General features: G+C 40.4%; 3 protein-coding genes across 4 annotated transcripts in view; all 3 read right to left on the bottom strand.

Moving 5' to 3' along the window:
* The window catches only part of LOC116161281 (synaptotagmin-7), a 650,310-nt gene that overhangs the window by 31,142 nt on the left and 603,348 nt on the right, over nucleotides 1-15,820 (bottom strand). The gene's annotated exons all lie outside the window — the stretch shown is intronic.
* On the bottom strand, nucleotides 3,267-9,865 carry LOC116161279 (probable cytochrome P450 6a17). The gene is made up of 4 exons (XM_031474592.1): nucleotides 9,699-9,865; nucleotides 3,812-4,912; nucleotides 3,514-3,765; nucleotides 3,267-3,464 (listed from the first exon to the last, which is right to left on the bottom strand). Exons 2-4 carry the CDS (start codon nucleotides 4,902-4,904, stop codon nucleotides 3,301-3,303), a joined length of 1,509 nt encoding a protein of 502 aa, XP_031330452.1. The 5' UTR covers nucleotides 4,905-4,912; nucleotides 9,699-9,865; the 3' UTR covers nucleotides 3,267-3,300.
* On the bottom strand, nucleotides 13,042-13,718 carry LOC116161295. The gene is made up of 2 exons (XM_031474611.1): nucleotides 13,572-13,718; nucleotides 13,042-13,520 (listed from the first exon to the last, which is right to left on the bottom strand). The coding sequence occupies exons 1-2, from the start codon at nucleotides 13,620-13,622 to the stop codon at nucleotides 13,134-13,136; spliced, it is 438 nt and encodes a 145-aa protein (XP_031330471.1). The 5' UTR covers nucleotides 13,623-13,718; the 3' UTR covers nucleotides 13,042-13,133.

Here is a 15,820-nt window from a genome sequence, read left to right as displayed (position 1 = left end):
CTGTAACTTTTGAAGTAGTAGCCCAATCTTGGAACTGTTTGAAATTATGGATTCTACAGGCCACATTCTATAAGAAAATTTTTTTTCCGGGTCGATCTGAGACAATTTTTTTTTTCGGGGCTCAAAAAAAGGCAGTGTATAACCTTCCTTTTTTACCAAAAATCGACTACACCAAAATTTCTCGGGAAAACACTTTTCCTTATTAATTTTGGTGCGTAGAATCCAAAACAATTCGTACTTTTTCGATTAGACTTCTCAATCAAAAGTTATAGACTAGAAACCAATTTCGAAAGAAAATTCAAAGGGCTGTACTTTTGAACTAGTAGCCCAATCTTGGAACTGTTTGAAATTATGGATTCTACAGGCCACATTCTATAAGAAAATTTTTTTCCGGGTCGATCTGAGACATTTTTTTTTAGGGGCTCAAAAAAAGGCAGTGTATAACCTTCCTTTTTTACCAAAAATCGACTACACCAAAATTTCTCGGGAAAACACTTTTTCTTATTAATTTGGTTGCGTAGAATCCAAATCAATTCGTACTTTTTCGATCAGACTTCTCAATCAAAAGTTATAGACTAGAAACCAATTTCGAAAAAAAATTCAAAGGGCTGTAACTTTTGAACTAGTTGCCCAATCTTGGAACTGTTTGAAATTATGGATTCTACAGGCCACATTCTATAAGAAAATTTTTTTTCCGGGTCGATCTGAGACCATTTTTTTTTCGGGCCTCAAAAAAAGGCAGTGTATAACCTTCCTTTTTTACCAAAAATCGACTGCACCAAAATTTCTCGGGAAAACACTTTTTCTTATTAATTTTGGTGCATAGAATCCAAAACAATTCGTACTTTTTCGATCAGACTTCTCAATCAAAAGTTATGGACTAGAAACCAATTTCGAAAGAAAATTCAAAGGGCTGTAACTTTTGAACTAGTAGTCCAATCTTGGAATTGTTTGAAATTATGGATTCTACAGGCCACATTCTATAAGAAAATTTTTTTTCCGGGTCGATCTGAGACAATTTTTTTTTCGGGGCTCAAAAAAAAGGCAGTGTATAACCTTCCTTTTTTACCAAAAATCGACTACACCAAAATTTCTCGGGAAAACACTTTTTCTTATTAATTTGGGTGCGTAGAATCCAAATCAATTCGTACTTTTTCGATCACACTTCTCAATCAAAAGTTATAGACTAGAAACCAATTTCGAAAAAAAATTCAAAGGGCTGTAACTTTTGAACTAGTAGTCCAATCTTGGAGCTGTTTGAAATTATGGATTATACAGGCCACATTCTATAAGAAATTTTTTTTCCGGGTCGATCTGAGACATTTTTTTTTCGGGGCTCAAAAAAAGGCAATGTATAACCTTCCTTCTTTACCAAAAATCGACTACACCAAAATTTCTCGGGAAAACACCTTTTCTTATTAATTTTGGTGCGTATCATCCAAATCAATTCGTACTTTTTCGATCAGACTTCTCAATCAAAAGTTATAGACTAGAAAACCAATTTCGAAAAAAAATTCAAAGGGCTGTAACTTTTGAACTAGTAGCCCAATCTTGGAACTGTTTGAAATTATTTATGGATTCTACAGGCCACATTCTATAAGAACATTTTTTTCCGGGTCGATCTGAGACAATTTTTTTTTTCGGGGCTCAAAAAAAGGCAGTGTATCTAACGCGTGACAGAGTGGAAATAAAGAAATGTTTTGAAGATGAGAAAATTGAGAAAAAGTTAAAAAACAGAATCAAGGAGCTATATCGAGATCCAAAGGGGAAGAAGAAGTCTACGGTCCCTGGCATACGCGGGTTGTGGCGATAAGACAGGTGTGAATTGGAGAGAAGGCGCTAAAATTCTAGGAATGGGGCGATAGAGAAAACTAATGGGTTGAAGGATGCTTGACAACAAGGATGAAGGCAAAAGAAATGTGGGAAGAGCAAAGAGGAAAATATTAGCTGAAGTCAAAAGGAGGATGGGAGTAGGACAAGAGATAGAAAATGGGTTGGAAAAAAGGATCTGGATGCACAATACAACAACAGCACGTCTGCTCTCCTACAAACCCAATGTTTTAGAGGTGATGGTTCCTGTAAGGGCACCGTAGGCTACTATTCAGTTTAAGAAGCTTAGGAGACCCATATTTGCTAAGGGGCTTTGATAAAAGGCCCTGAACTGTTTAAGTCCGGTTATATGTTGGCACTAGGTCTGAAATTGACTGTTCACCCAGTCTTTAATCTTGGTCCTGATAACGAAGGGAGGAATTGTAGGGTAGACTCGGGCCCATACGACCTACGACCTTGTCCGTCACTTTCCTCCTCCCCTAGCGATGCCGATCGTTCTGACCCCAATAACCGCCACACGAGTTAAAGTGCAGTAATCCCGACGCCTCTTCGAGGTCGATAACGCGGGATTGAGCCCTTTCCGTCGCAACGCTGCTTCGGTGGAGCCCTCTCTCTTACCTGGCGATTTCGTCGCAAGAGTGACGCGCGAGACCCCCGCGTGTGCCTAAAAGTTCTGCATGATCGACATCATTTACGAGGAGGGCCCTACCAGGCTCCTCCCTGCGGAAGAACGTCCTTCATTTGCTCGTCCTGAAACCAGGATTTTGCCTCTGGAGGCACTTCAAGATGGTGGCCGTGTTATCCGGGAGCCCGTATAACATAGCCATCACCAAGGTTACCCTAGGGACGGGCCTCTGAACTTTCAGAGATGCGCCATCCCGGGACCTATGAAAAGAGACAGTCCTCTCCAACCAGTCCAAGGTCCAATGGTCCTTGTTGCAACAATTTCAATGGCGGTTTTCTCAAATTAAGGGTTTAAAGTTGAATTTCTTTGCGGTTCTCTGGTTTTGGGGGGTCGAATATTGTACTTTATAGAGAGTGGTTTCATTATAGGGCAGGTTTCCCCAAAATTTTGTTGATCTATTGTTTTTTTAAGTTAAAAGTTTCTCAAGAAATTTGCTAGCTCTATCGTTTTTAAGGCTGTGGTTACGGGATACGGCACTGGCTAATTAATTGGGAAAGCTGGTTATTTTTTATCGACGATTAATCTATAACTTCCTATTTCGTTCGATTTTCGTTCGAAAATTTCCCCCGTCCTCCCAACCACCTTTCGTTGCAGTTGCCTTACTGTCCAGGTCAACAGATTTCTATACTGGCTTTATACGACTTCAGCTTTCCTTATGTCAAGGTGCGTATTTGTTGATAATGTATTAAAATGCTGCTAAGTTCAGAGTTCATCAACCTAGAAGGCTCTGAAGTAGCAGAAAACCGAGGGCTTAAAGTAAATGCCTGAAGGATCGAAATTTATTGTCACACCTTATCAACATTCAACCAAATGTCCCCAATCGCCGATAAAACAAAGTTGCTGGGATCCATTGCGAAAGGTACCCGCGTCATTTCGTTAACCGAAAATCGAAACTTGTCCAACAACAGCGCTAGACCAATCCCGGTCTGCATGAGCCCGAAGCGTAACCCTAAAAACATGACGTTTAGTTCTGATTCTCGCCGCGAGTAGCGTGTTACCGATGCAAAGTCGGGGACCTTCGCCGAATGGCATGTAACTGTAGGGTACCATCTTCTTCTTATTCTCCTCATTAAACCTTTCCGGATCGAAACGCTCCGGGTCCGGGAAATACTCGGGGTCGTGGTGAAGACCGTAGAGGGGTATGACTACGCTTGTGCCCTTTTCAATGAGAAAATCGGTTCCGGGGACTTTGTAGTCCATTACGCATTTTCGGTTCAGCATCGGTAGAGGGGGATACTTGCGTAAGGTCTCTGAAAGTTTACAGTTAATAGGCAACATGCCAGTTGAGGGACTCACCATCGATCACTTGCTTCATATACTTCATCTCCCTAATCGCCTCGTAGCTAATTTCGCCCTTGTGCGACGCCATAACTGAACGAATTTCTTCCCGCACCTTGTCTTGAATGTCTTGGTCGTTGGCCAACTCGTACAGGCAGAAGGTCATAGTCGTGGAGGAGGTTTCTAGTCCTGCGATGAAGAAAAGGAAAGCCTGCGCGGTTAACTCTTCCAGCGTCAGGGGGTCGTCACTGTTGTTCTTCAGGTCTAAGAGAATTTGCAAGAAGTCGTCACGATTTGTCTTGTTACTTTCTCTGTATTCTACTACTTGTTTCATGAGGTTCGAGAAGAACGTTGAGACGGTTTGAGGTGTAAAACACACTCCAAGTTTGCGCGCGAGGTTTGGGTTGGCAAAGGAGAAGAACGCCGTCAGATTCTCCCACTTTGTCCGTACGAAGGCTCTTTTTGCGAACCGACGAAAGTCGGAGTTTGGGTCCTCGAAACCATTGCAGTCGATACCAAACGCGCATGATCCAATCACGTTGGTACCAAAACGGCTCAGCAGATCCTTGATATCCACAGGCACGTGTCGGTTGTGATTCTGTTCCATGGCCTCCGTCAACTGCTTGCCGCAGGTTAAAACGATGCGAAACATCATCTTCATCTTGCCCGAGGTGAAAGTTGGCGTGAGTTTCGCCCTCAGCTTCCGCCACTTCGCTCCCTCCAAAAAGAACAGGTGGGCGCTCAGAGGGTCGTCCTTCTCGTTGAAGTAGAAACCACGATCGACGAAGTAATTGAAATCCTTGGCCATGACGTCCTTGATCAAATCCATGGTGATCGGCATGAAAGCCGGGATCCAGAGCGTGTAGAGACCCACGTAGTCGCGTCCCATCCGTTTTGATTCCTCGTACTGAAGCCGCATTAGCTCACCGAAGGAGTGCGTCGGCCAGAACGGATTCAACATGGAACCGAACGGAATCGATGGTTTCACGTAGGGCACCCCTCTGACCTCCCAGTACCTGTACCTCCATTTAAAGAAGACGATCACGCTCAACACACAAGTCGCCAATATCACGGTGATATCCGTGCACCAGCAGCTCGAAATCACGGACATTTCTGAGTCTGAAAGGAACTGCACGATATAGAGATAAAACGACTATAAGTGGTTTGATTAAATGCTAGAGTAATTATGACGAATCAAATTGATAAGCCTTCCAACAGAGTGATTCATTGCAATATTTCCTCATTAATCTCTCCAGAACTCAAAGTCTCCTTTTTCATTGTATCAGCGCCCCACGCCTCCACCAGGAGTCGAAAAACGGCAGGGTGTACAAGAAGAACAAGGAAAGACCAGAAGCAGGGCTGCAGAGGGGAATAAAATAGAAAAAAAGTGTATTGCAAGAATAGAGAGCAGAATGAAACCAAAAGAATAAGAGAAAAAAGATAAAGGATAGATGAGAAGGTCACGAGTAATGTAAAAGGTAAAAAAAAGGGAAGGAGAAGGAAACCATAAGTGGGCCAGAATCAGAATTAGCAGGAAAGTAGACGAAAAAAATAATAATGGCAAGAGTAGAGTACATAAAAGTAGTGAACAGGGGAAAGTCAGAGATGAGAGGAAAACGAACAAATAGCAGAACAGGATAAAGCAAGCGGTAGGAAAGGCAAGAGAAGGTTATTTATAAGGAGAACAAGAAGTGACTGATGCGTAACATAAATTTAAAAAAGTGCAGAAATGTTATGAGAACAAAAGAAAGAGTAGAAAGGGAGCAGGAGAACAAAGATCGGAAACAAACTAAAAACAAGTATAAATTGTACACACCCCTTGTGCAGATAAAGTGCATTTTTTTACCGAAATCGCTTTTGTTTTACATCACATATTTCTTGCAGACGTCTCAATCGCCCTATGTGAGTACCCTCTTCCGACAATCCGTTCTTGAGGTATAAGGAAATATACCCGATTACGATAAGAGGTCGAGAAGGAGGGCTATGGTTGGTAGAAATTAATTCCTTTCGTTGAGACCTTTCATTAGAGTACCATGAAGGATAAAACTAGTTCCACGCCCCCCTCCCTCTCCACCCCGTTTGATAAGGGGACAAAAAGATGGGCAGTAGTTGGTAGAAAACGGTTCCTTTCGTTCAAACCTCTAATTAGAATACAATGAGAGATAACATTAATCCCCCCCGGTCCCCGTCGCTTACTAATCTCAAAAAAGAGTCGCACGGGAAAGTAGTTATACTTTGTGCAAACCAATTTCGATGAGACCTTTCATTAGAATACCATGAAGGGTAGAACATGTGTTAATCCCCCCCCCTCCCCCCCATTTTGTAGAGTTTAACTTGGCATGCGTATGCAAAATCTGAGACAAATTGGTTGTGGTATGTAAAAGGTATGCACGTTTTACTTTCAAAAACAGCATCTCAGAAAATAATTCGTGGGGGGGGGGCAATTAGACAGCGAAATTTTTGATGGCCGTCGGGCACACCTTCAAGGTATAGGCTACCTACTGCAAACAATTCCAGGACTCTAGGACTATTCCCCTAGAAGTAGTTCCAAACGGTAGACGTGGGCCCGGACGGACGGACGGACAAAACGCAAACAATAGCACATTTGTTTAATTTTTAAACAAATGCGCTAAACAGCCAAAAGGAGAAGGAGAATGATGCCGAAGTCAGAAAAACAGAAACAGAAAAACTTATACAAGAGTATAACAGGAGCAGGTGTAGGAGTAACGTACAGAACGGGTATAGTCCAATGCAGAAAAAAAAGTATGAAAAGAAAAGAAATAAAACAAGAAAATATCCAAAGGGCAGAATAAATGCTGAAGTAAATCATTATGGGAAGAGAGCAGCTCAAAGGGATAATAGGAGAGAAGCGAAGGAGAGCAGATGAAACTAGACTTAGACTAGAAAGAGGGTAGAGGGTAAGCGGAAGAGAAGCATGGTCAGTGCGGAATGAACCCAGAAGGGGAGGAAGATCATAAATAATGCAAAATAATAATAGCAAGAGAAACACGTAACTGGAACAGAAGAAGAGCAGAATGGAACCAAGAAGAGCATTAGAAAGAAAGCCAAGGAAAAGAAGCGGAATACTATCAGAAGAACGAGAGGAAGAAAGAGAATAGTTAGATAAAGAAGGAAATAGTCCAACAAGAGCAAGTCAGAGTAATGTAGGAAAAACACGGAAAATAAGTAGACTCGCTCTACTAAAAGGCAACCAAAAAACCAAGTAGAATAATAGTAGAACGCAATGTGGGAGAGAAAGAGGCGATAAAATCTACGTAACCTAGGAGCATGAGGTGGGGAATGATTTTTGAAATGACAAAGGAGCCTAACCGAGTCAGGCAGCTAAGTCAAGGAAACTCAAAGAAGCACATCAGTCCAGTAGATGACCAATGCATGTTCTGGACCAGGAAGTAACGCCACACCAATAAGAAACGAGGTCGTGACGTCACAGTCAATCAAAGGCTAGTACGTCCGCCTACGCCCCTCCCTTTCAGGTTCGTAAGGCTTTTTCCAACAGGTTAGTGAAGCGGTCCAATAGCTTTTCCACCCGGTTCAACAGCTATGTGGACTGGTACCGGTTCTAAAATATGTTGGACCGCTTCACCAACCTGTTGGAAAAAGCCTTACAAACCTGAAAGGAAGGACGTACTCGTCTTTGATTGGCTGTGACGTCACGATCTCGTTTCTGATTGGTGTGACGTCACTTCCTGGTCAAGAACATACATTGGTCATCTACTCAGTCCAATAGCACTGGGAAGAATAAGTCGAAGAACGTGATGGATTCGATTAAACTGCAGCAGTAGAAGCTGAAGGTGTATGTGAAAGCGCTTTCGGGACTCTGATACCAATTTGTGAGGGAAATTCACGGAATATTTCTTTCCTGGAGTGTACATACCTGGGGAGGAGGGGGGGGGGGGATTCCATACAACCCACACTCCTCAGTGCTATACTTTCCAAAAAATGTTTAAGCCTTCAACACTTTTGTAATCATTTTTTAGGAATAGTCCGCCTGAACGTTTATTCCGTTACTCCCACCCCCACCCCCCGGTCTTAGGACTTTCCCCAAGTTGTTGAGCCTTCAGCACTCTTGTGGACATTTTTCTGAGAGAGTTAACGGTAATTCTTTTTCTGTAAAGTATTCCATGTCTCCCATTTGCTGTGTTGTCCCCCAAGACGTTTATTCCATACCCCTCCCCTCCCGCGTTAAGCCTTCCCCCAAAATTGTTACGCTTTCAGCACCCTTGTGGTCATTTTTCTGGGAGGGCTCACGGCTAGGCTAACGGTCATTCTTGTCCTGAAAGGTATTCCATGTCTTCCAAATTTTCCTATGGAATACCCCCCCCCCCAGGTAAATACATCCTTGGAAAGAAATATTCTGTGAATTTCCCTCCCGAATTGTCATTGTTCCCAAAGCTCGTTTTCCTTGGAATGTGTATACCTGTGGCTCCCACACCGCCCGGTGCTATGCTCCCCTCCAGAATTGTTAAGCCTTCAACACATTTTTAGGGAGGACTATCGACCTTTCTTTGCCTAAAGGTATTCAATGCCTCCCAAAGTCCGTTTTGCTGTGTTGTCCCCCAAAACTTTTAGAAAAATAATAAAGAATTGTTGGGCCTCCTTGAAATATGATCCCCGAGGTAAATACATTCCAGAAAAAAGGCGAATCTTCCTCCCAAATTGTCATTAAGGGTTCCAAAAGCCCCCTCTTTCCTAGAATGTATACCTGTGGCTGGGTATTCCCCTGAAAAATATTACAATAGTGCTGGAGACATTCCATACCCCTCAGGCCCCTTGTGTTAAACTGTGTTAAGCCTTTTCTGGGAGGGCTATCGATCATTCTTTGGGAGCAGGAGAAAACATTCGAAGAGGAGAAATGTAGGAGAAGAGCGGAACAAGACCATGGGATAAAGAAGGTCAATTGACACTAAGAAAGAAATGCAGAGCGAAAGAACGGCAGCGGAAAGTCACAAAAATTTAGAAAGAGCGCAGAAGCAAAGGTAAGGCGTACAGAACAAAAGCAGGATAATGCTGATGCAGAAGAGAAAGAGCGCGGATGCGCGGGGGGATAGAGAAGAGCGCAATAAAACCAAGAGAAGGCTATGGAGGAGTAAGAGCTGGAAGTTACCAAAGGAACGCAATTAATGAAGCGGTAAGAGAAGAAAAAGTGGAAGAAGAGCAAAAAGAGATCAACGGACAGTGAGGACAGGATAAATTCAGAAGAATAGAAAGAGAAGCAGAGAAAAAACAAATGAAGAGTCGGAGGGTGATATCGGGAAATCGGGAAAATATAACAAAGAATGAAGCAAAAAAGCAGAAAAGAGGAAAGGTCTCGGGAAAAGTAGACGGAGGCCAGAAGGAGCTGACGATGACCAAACGAAATGCGGGAAAAATCAAGAAGGTCGGAAAGATAGTAGGATATTAAAAGCAAACCGGATTCAAAGAAGAAATTGGGATCAGGGGATCAGAATCAAAAGATCAGGGCAACAGAAGCAAGTATTCAGAAGAGCGCAGGAGAATAGCTATATCTAAAACTTGTTTAGTATTACCAAGAAATTTAAATGGTATCAAGATTTAAATGAGCCTTCTGTTTGAATATGTGCTCCTGATCCAGGATCACAGAAGGTTTAAAATAGGTACCCTTTAATTTATTATAGACACAAATCGTATCAGGATCACAGACACATATCTAACATTTATTCAAGGAAACAATCCTGCTTAGCATGCTCTCCTGGTACAAATTCTTCTCCTCTCAGAGGGGTTACACAATGCACATGAATAATAGAAACGCAACCTGTAAAATGCTTTTTAAGATTTTTTGATACAAAGTGATCGGATTAGGGTAACAGAATTTCCACAACAGTTACAAGTTGCGTCTCCCTATTAAATAGTGAATAAGTATACGCACCCACGTTACCACGAAGTACGATAAAACACAGTCAGCACTTTCTCACAACGCACCGTTCACTAGAATGGATCATTTCGGTTTTCCGATGAAACTCTAAAGTCTAAAGCATTGTAATCTGGTGCAATCTTGTTTAACAAGTAAATAGTAAGTCAGTAATTCCCACCAGTGTGTTTGTTCTCCGGGTCGACCTCGATTTTCATTTTTTTTATGATGCTATTGGGTAAACAATATTTAATTGGATGTAGCTCGTGAAGTTTGGCCATCTCTTACTTTTAATTATGGAGTAGGTAGTCGACCTTTACACCGGATAACCAGTTTTCACTCTGAGAATACAATACGTGTGAAGCATTAGACTTTTCACCTCGTCTGTCGTCCTGATAGATCAAGGAAAAGCATGCGTATCAAGTGTGTGCCAAGAACAATTGGTTCGTATCAGGATCACATAGTGATCAATTGTGCACCTTCGTGTTCCGTCCTGGTACAGTAACAAGAGAGATATTTTTGTTGTGAGAACAACAGATTTTATTGTTCTGTTACCTTTGTAACCACAATTCTTAAAAGAAGCATTTGTATCAGGATCACATAATGTATGAAAAGACTGTTCACCATCATGTTCTGATGCAGAATTGTTTGAGATACAGATTTGCATCAGGATCGCATAATAATTTGGAAAGCGTATACCAATTTTGTCGCCCTTCTGCAGTCCTGATACAGCAATTTTTAAAGTCAAATTTGTTACCCTGATACAGCAGCTATATAAACATTGGTATCAGGACCACATAATGCATTGAAAGCCGTATTTCAGAAGTTGTACACCTTAATGCTCTTCTGCTGTCTTGATACGGTAATAAAAATTAGTGAGACACAACAGAACACAATAGGTTGGTTTGTTCTACACATTGCACACTTTTTGTTATCCGGTATAACAATCAAGAAACATTTAATGCATTAAAGGGCGTGTGTCAGAAAATGTTATGCTCCCCTATATTCTTGACACAGTAATTTTTAAGAGAGAAGTTTGTATCAGGAAACCATAGCACTTGAGGAACTGCATGAGGATAATTTCACACATTGTTGCCTTTCTGCAGCTTTATCAGGATCACAGAATGCACTTGCATGCTTCTATTTGGTCCTGGAACAATAACTTCTTTAAGAGAGAATTGTATCAGAAAAACATAACTGTTTGAAATTGTGTCTATGTAATTTTCAGCTTCTTACCTTTCTGTAACTACATACGTGTGAAGTTTTACTGGAATACATTTTAGATCCTTCTATTCGCCTGTCACCGTTATACTTTAGCTTTTAAAACGATCCATTGTACCAGGATCGCATACTAAATTACATTACACAGTAATTTTCAAAAGATAAATTTGTATCAGAAAACTTCAGCATGTTGATCAGGAATAGACACATGTGACCCTGATACAATTAGCTAACGAGGCGCGTTTAATTGAATGTACCCCGTGAAGTTTGGTCATCTCTTATTGCCAGGAGAGTCACGTGTGTCAGGTGTGTGCCAAGAACGATTACACGTGAGATGAGGGCGTATAGCAATTGTTAAAAGAATTATTCGTATCAGGATCACATCACAATACATTTGATACCTTTCTATTCTTCTGTTGCCCTGGTACCACCATTTTTAAAAGAAACATTTGTACCTACAAGGATCACATAATGCATGAAAATTCTGAAATCGTATACCAATTTTGTTGCCCCTCTGCAGTCCTGATACAGTAATTTAAGTGACAAATTTGTATCAAGAATGGATAATATTTCCAAAATATACTAGACCTTCTTGCGTTTCTGAAACCTTGACATATCGTGTTACCCTGACACAACAGTTGTTAAAATAATCATTCCTATCAGGCTCTTATAATGCACTGAAAGCCGTATGTCAAAAATTCTTCACCTTCACGCTCCTCTGCGGTCTTGATACGACAATAAAAAGTTAGAAAGACATTTTTATTGCGAGAACACATCAAGTGTGAAGTTCATTTGTTCATTACACTTTACACTTCTGTTATCCGGTCCAACAATATTTAAAGGGAGCATTTGTGTTACTTGTTGCGTTTCTGTAGCTAACTGTGTGGCGGGAGAAATATTATGTATGTGAAATGGGTGGATTTGAAAATAAATTCTACAGCTTCGCTTGTTTCTGTCATCCTGATACAACTGCGACATTTGCATTATGAGAATATAATGCATGTGATGGTTTGGTGTAAAAAAGTTTACACCATTCTAATCGTCTGTCGCCCTGATGCAACACTTTGTATCAGGAGTACATAATGCTTTGAAAAACGTATGGTAAACATGATACATGACAAATTCTTTGTATGTAAATTAACACGTTCTTCCGTTGCAGTAACCCTGACATGAAACCGTTTGTCAATACATTGTTGCATTTCTGTGAACCTGATACAATTTAAACAGACATTAACGACATGATAATGATACGCGTGAAGGTTTACTGCAATAAAGTTCACACCCTTTCACTTCTCTGCCACCATTACACTACAATATTGTTAAAAGAAATATGTGTACCAGGATCACATAATGCACCGAATTTTCTCTTCTATCCAGTCCTGGTACATTAAATTTTTGGTTTTTGGAGTTTGACACCTGCGACCCTGATACAAACGAGGCGCTATTTTACTCGTTTTTCACCCTGATAAAACAATCTTAAGAGAACCATTCGTATCAGGATTGCATAACGAATTGAAAGGCGTTTGCCAATCACTTTCGTGCTCTTCTGTAGTCTTGATATAGAAATGTTCAAAACAGAAAATGAGAAATTGTAATTTTACCTCCTCTTACGTTTCTGTAACCCTAACAACATGTGTTTATCTCCAAAAAGTGATATAGCGGAAGTTAGTAGAAACAGTTGCAGTGCTTTCTGTGATCCTGATACAATTAAATTAAAACGTAACACATGTGCAATAGTGCATTCTACACGTTTGTCACCCTCGTGTTCCTCTGTAGTCCTGATACAGTGAAATCATTAAAGGATTAAATTAAAATACGGCGCTTGAAATACAATAAAATAACCCACTTTTACAATACCTCCCTAGAAGTCGTCTTGATTCAGGATTCCCCTAGGTCAAGACTTGCATTCGCGGTATATGAAGTTTACAGAATATGACAATGGCCTTACTGTCCAGATTGAACAGATTTCCTGGCTTTATATGTGGTCTTCAGCTTTGTATTAAAATACTACTGAATTTAGCGTTCATTAACAGTTCTAAATCTAGATCTATTAAATATCCGTATACCAATAGGGCTCCACACTAGAGAGTTATTGGAAAGGAAGGGTGGGACAGGGAACAATTGAAAGTACAGCGCAAAATGATCATTTGCCAATTCTTTTAAACTTTATTTTCGTAAAAAGGGCGGGGGTCACTCACTTAATCAATAGTATAAGATTAGAACGAAATTTCCTTAGAAATCCAGTTGTGCCGAATCGTAATTTTGGGCAATGCATTTTCGTAAACTAAACGCATTCAGCGGTTCCAGTTTGCTACCCTCGCAGTAGTTGACCGAGTTGAGGAACCGTTGCCGCATGGCTTTCGTCAGGTGCGGCATGTCATCGCACTTTCTGGAAATTCTCCACGGCAAGTGATTCGACTTTTTGACATTGTCAAAAAGTATGTCTCCATTTTCGTTCATCCACTCCCACCCTTTCCATACGCAGTCTAGGTATTTTGCAAAGTTCGCATCCTCCACGTGATTTACGTAGTGCTCAAGCACCGAGTTCGCGTCTAGGCCGAATTCATTTGCGCAAGCTTGCTCAGATGTGTCCAAGACGTTAACGCAAGTAGAGTTCACCTATCGAAAGTACGGATGTCTATTAGACGCCTCGGTTTGTTACTCACCTACAGTGAAAAGTACCCCCAAGAGGGTAACTAAAAACAGCGGCATTCGGAACATTTTCTCACTACAAACAGCTAACTGATTATGTTCAACTTTGGCGCATTATCTCCTAATTGAGCACAGGTCGTAGGTCACTACGTTGTCAAAATAAGCGTCAGATGACGATATCCTCGAATCAAGAAGATAAAAATGTTTGTTTTAAGAATTACATATCAGTAGGTACCACAGAGGAGCACTACAATAAAAAAAAATCTTGTAATATGCATTTAAACGTGTTATGTGATCCTGATACATTCTCTTAAACCATTGTATCAGATTCCCAGACGAGTAGAAAAATATTCCCCAAGCTTGTACGCCTGTTACGAACTCATAACACAAAGAAGTAATAAAATAGCCTACAAATTTCTTCTGTAAGATTACGGTATCAGGAGTACAGAGGAGCATACACATTTTAATGCATTATGTCATCTTAATACAAACGGTTCTCTTAAAAATTGTTAGTTTACTTCAACTTCACGCTTATTGCTATGTCTCTTTAATTCCGTGTATCAGTATCACAGAAACATAGGAAGTTGAGACACTTATTGCCGAATGTCCCCATCGCACATTTTAAGATTAATATCAAGTGGCGACAGAAAGGCGAGAAGCTGTAAATTTTTATTCGTATACAATATCTGAAGTATTATGGTCTCCTGATACAAAAGTGTCTTTTCAAAACTGTTGACAGACGAGTAGAAAGGTGTAAAACGTTCTTACACTACAGTTTGACAGGCAATTACGTTCCCATAATACGAATTTCTCGTTAATTATTCGGATCAGGGCCACAGAAACACAAAAGTTGTGATATTTATTGGCAAAAGTGGGACCACAGAGACAACACAAGTTTATATAGTGTCAAACGACCTCTTCTCGCTATAATTTTCCAACTGTTATGTCAGGGTTACAGAACCAAAAACATACATTCAATTTCTCAAGTGTTATGGTTTCCTATTACAGATTCTTCTTTTACAAATTACCGTATCAGGGCTACAGAGGAGCATGAAAGTAAAAACATCTTTGCATACTCCTTTTCATCTATGTTGCGTCCCTAATAGGATGACAAACGAAGAAAGGGTCTACCCTGATACTCCCCTGTAATCCTGATACAGAAAATTGCACCAGGTGAATGGAAGACTTGTATGCAATTTTACACGTTGCTGCTTTTTTGTAACTCTGACCCTCTGACAAATGTGTCAGAAATAGAGTTTGGCACTCAATATTACAACTCCCTATGCTCCTGTCATCCTGGTACAGAAAATGAAAGAGACATGTTTACGGCGAGCACACAATACGTATGATCGTTTAGGACAGTACTTTTTAAATTGTGTCAAGTCAACAGAGGAGCATGAAGGTTCTTGCTTACGCCTTTTAATGCATTGTGTGCTCCTGGTACAAATGCTTGTTGTACCGAGTAATAGAAGAATGGTAAGGTTTAAAATGCATTGCAAACAAAATAATCAGGACTAAAGAGGGACATGAAACACAAGAGGTTGCATTTATTTATCGTCATTTCTGCCAGGGTTGCTGAAACGGAAAAAGATTCAAAATGACATACATAGTCTCAAGTATTATGGTTTCCCGATAATTATTTCTCTTTTAAAACTTACTGTATGAGGACTAAAGAAGAGCATAAAAGTAAAAAATCTGTCATATGCTTTTTCATGAATCATGCGACCCTGATGCGAATTACGGACGAGTAGCATTTTTGTTTCTTAAGATTGATGTCAGGGAGGTAATAAAGACGTATAAAGATATCAAATTACATGCATACATTGTTTCCTGATACAAATTTTTGTTTTAGTGACAGGCGAGTAGGGCGCTTTAAAATTATTGCACTAAATCTTGACAAATATTTCTTTAACCTCTATATATTATGAAATCCTGATACAGATTCTTTATCCTAAAACTACCCAATACAAATTTTGCTCTATAAACTTACTGCATTAGGGCTACATGGAGCTAAACAATTTTATACGATCCTGATACAAATGTTTTTTCTGACATACTGTTCCATCAGGGCGACAAAGGAATAGCAGAGCTCTTCAAAGTATCCTCATTGCATACAATTTCTGAAGTCATATAGTCTCCTGATACCCAAGTGTCTTTGTATACAGGTGACACGCAAGTAGAAAAGGGCACTACACTTTCACACTTCCTGATACAAATTCCTCTCCGAAGCCTACAGAGGAGCATGAGGGTGTAAAATTTCTAGAATT

This window comes from Photinus pyralis, unplaced genomic scaffold (genome assembly GCF_008802855.1).
Source record: "Photinus pyralis isolate 1611_PpyrPB1 unplaced genomic scaffold, Ppyr1.3 Ppyr1.4_LG10, whole genome shotgun sequence".
Lineage (NCBI taxonomy): Eukaryota > Metazoa > Arthropoda > Insecta > Coleoptera > Lampyridae > Photinus > Photinus pyralis.
Note: the sequence above shows the minus strand (reverse complement) of the source record. Positions and strands in the feature narration are given on the sequence as shown.

Coding starts and splice junctions, on each gene's coding strand:
- LOC116161279 (XM_031474592.1), bottom strand. CDS start 4,904: ATGTCCGTGATTTCGAGCTGCTGGTGCACGGATATCACCGTGATATTG. Junction 3,766..3,811: donor TATGAAGCAAGTGATCGATG/GTGAGTCCCTCA, acceptor GTAAACTTTCAG/AGACCTTACGCAAGTATCCC. Junction 3,465..3,513: donor AGGTCCCCGACTTTGCATCG/GTAACACGCTAC, acceptor TCATGTTTTTAG/GGTTACGCTTCGGGCTCATG.
- LOC116161295 (XM_031474611.1), bottom strand. CDS start 13,622: ATGTTCCGAATGCCGCTGTTTTTAGTTACCCTCTTGGGGGTACTTTTC. Junction 13,521..13,571: donor TCTTGGGGGTACTTTTCACT/GTAGGTGAGTAA, acceptor TACTTTCGATAG/GTGAACTCTACTTGCGTTAA.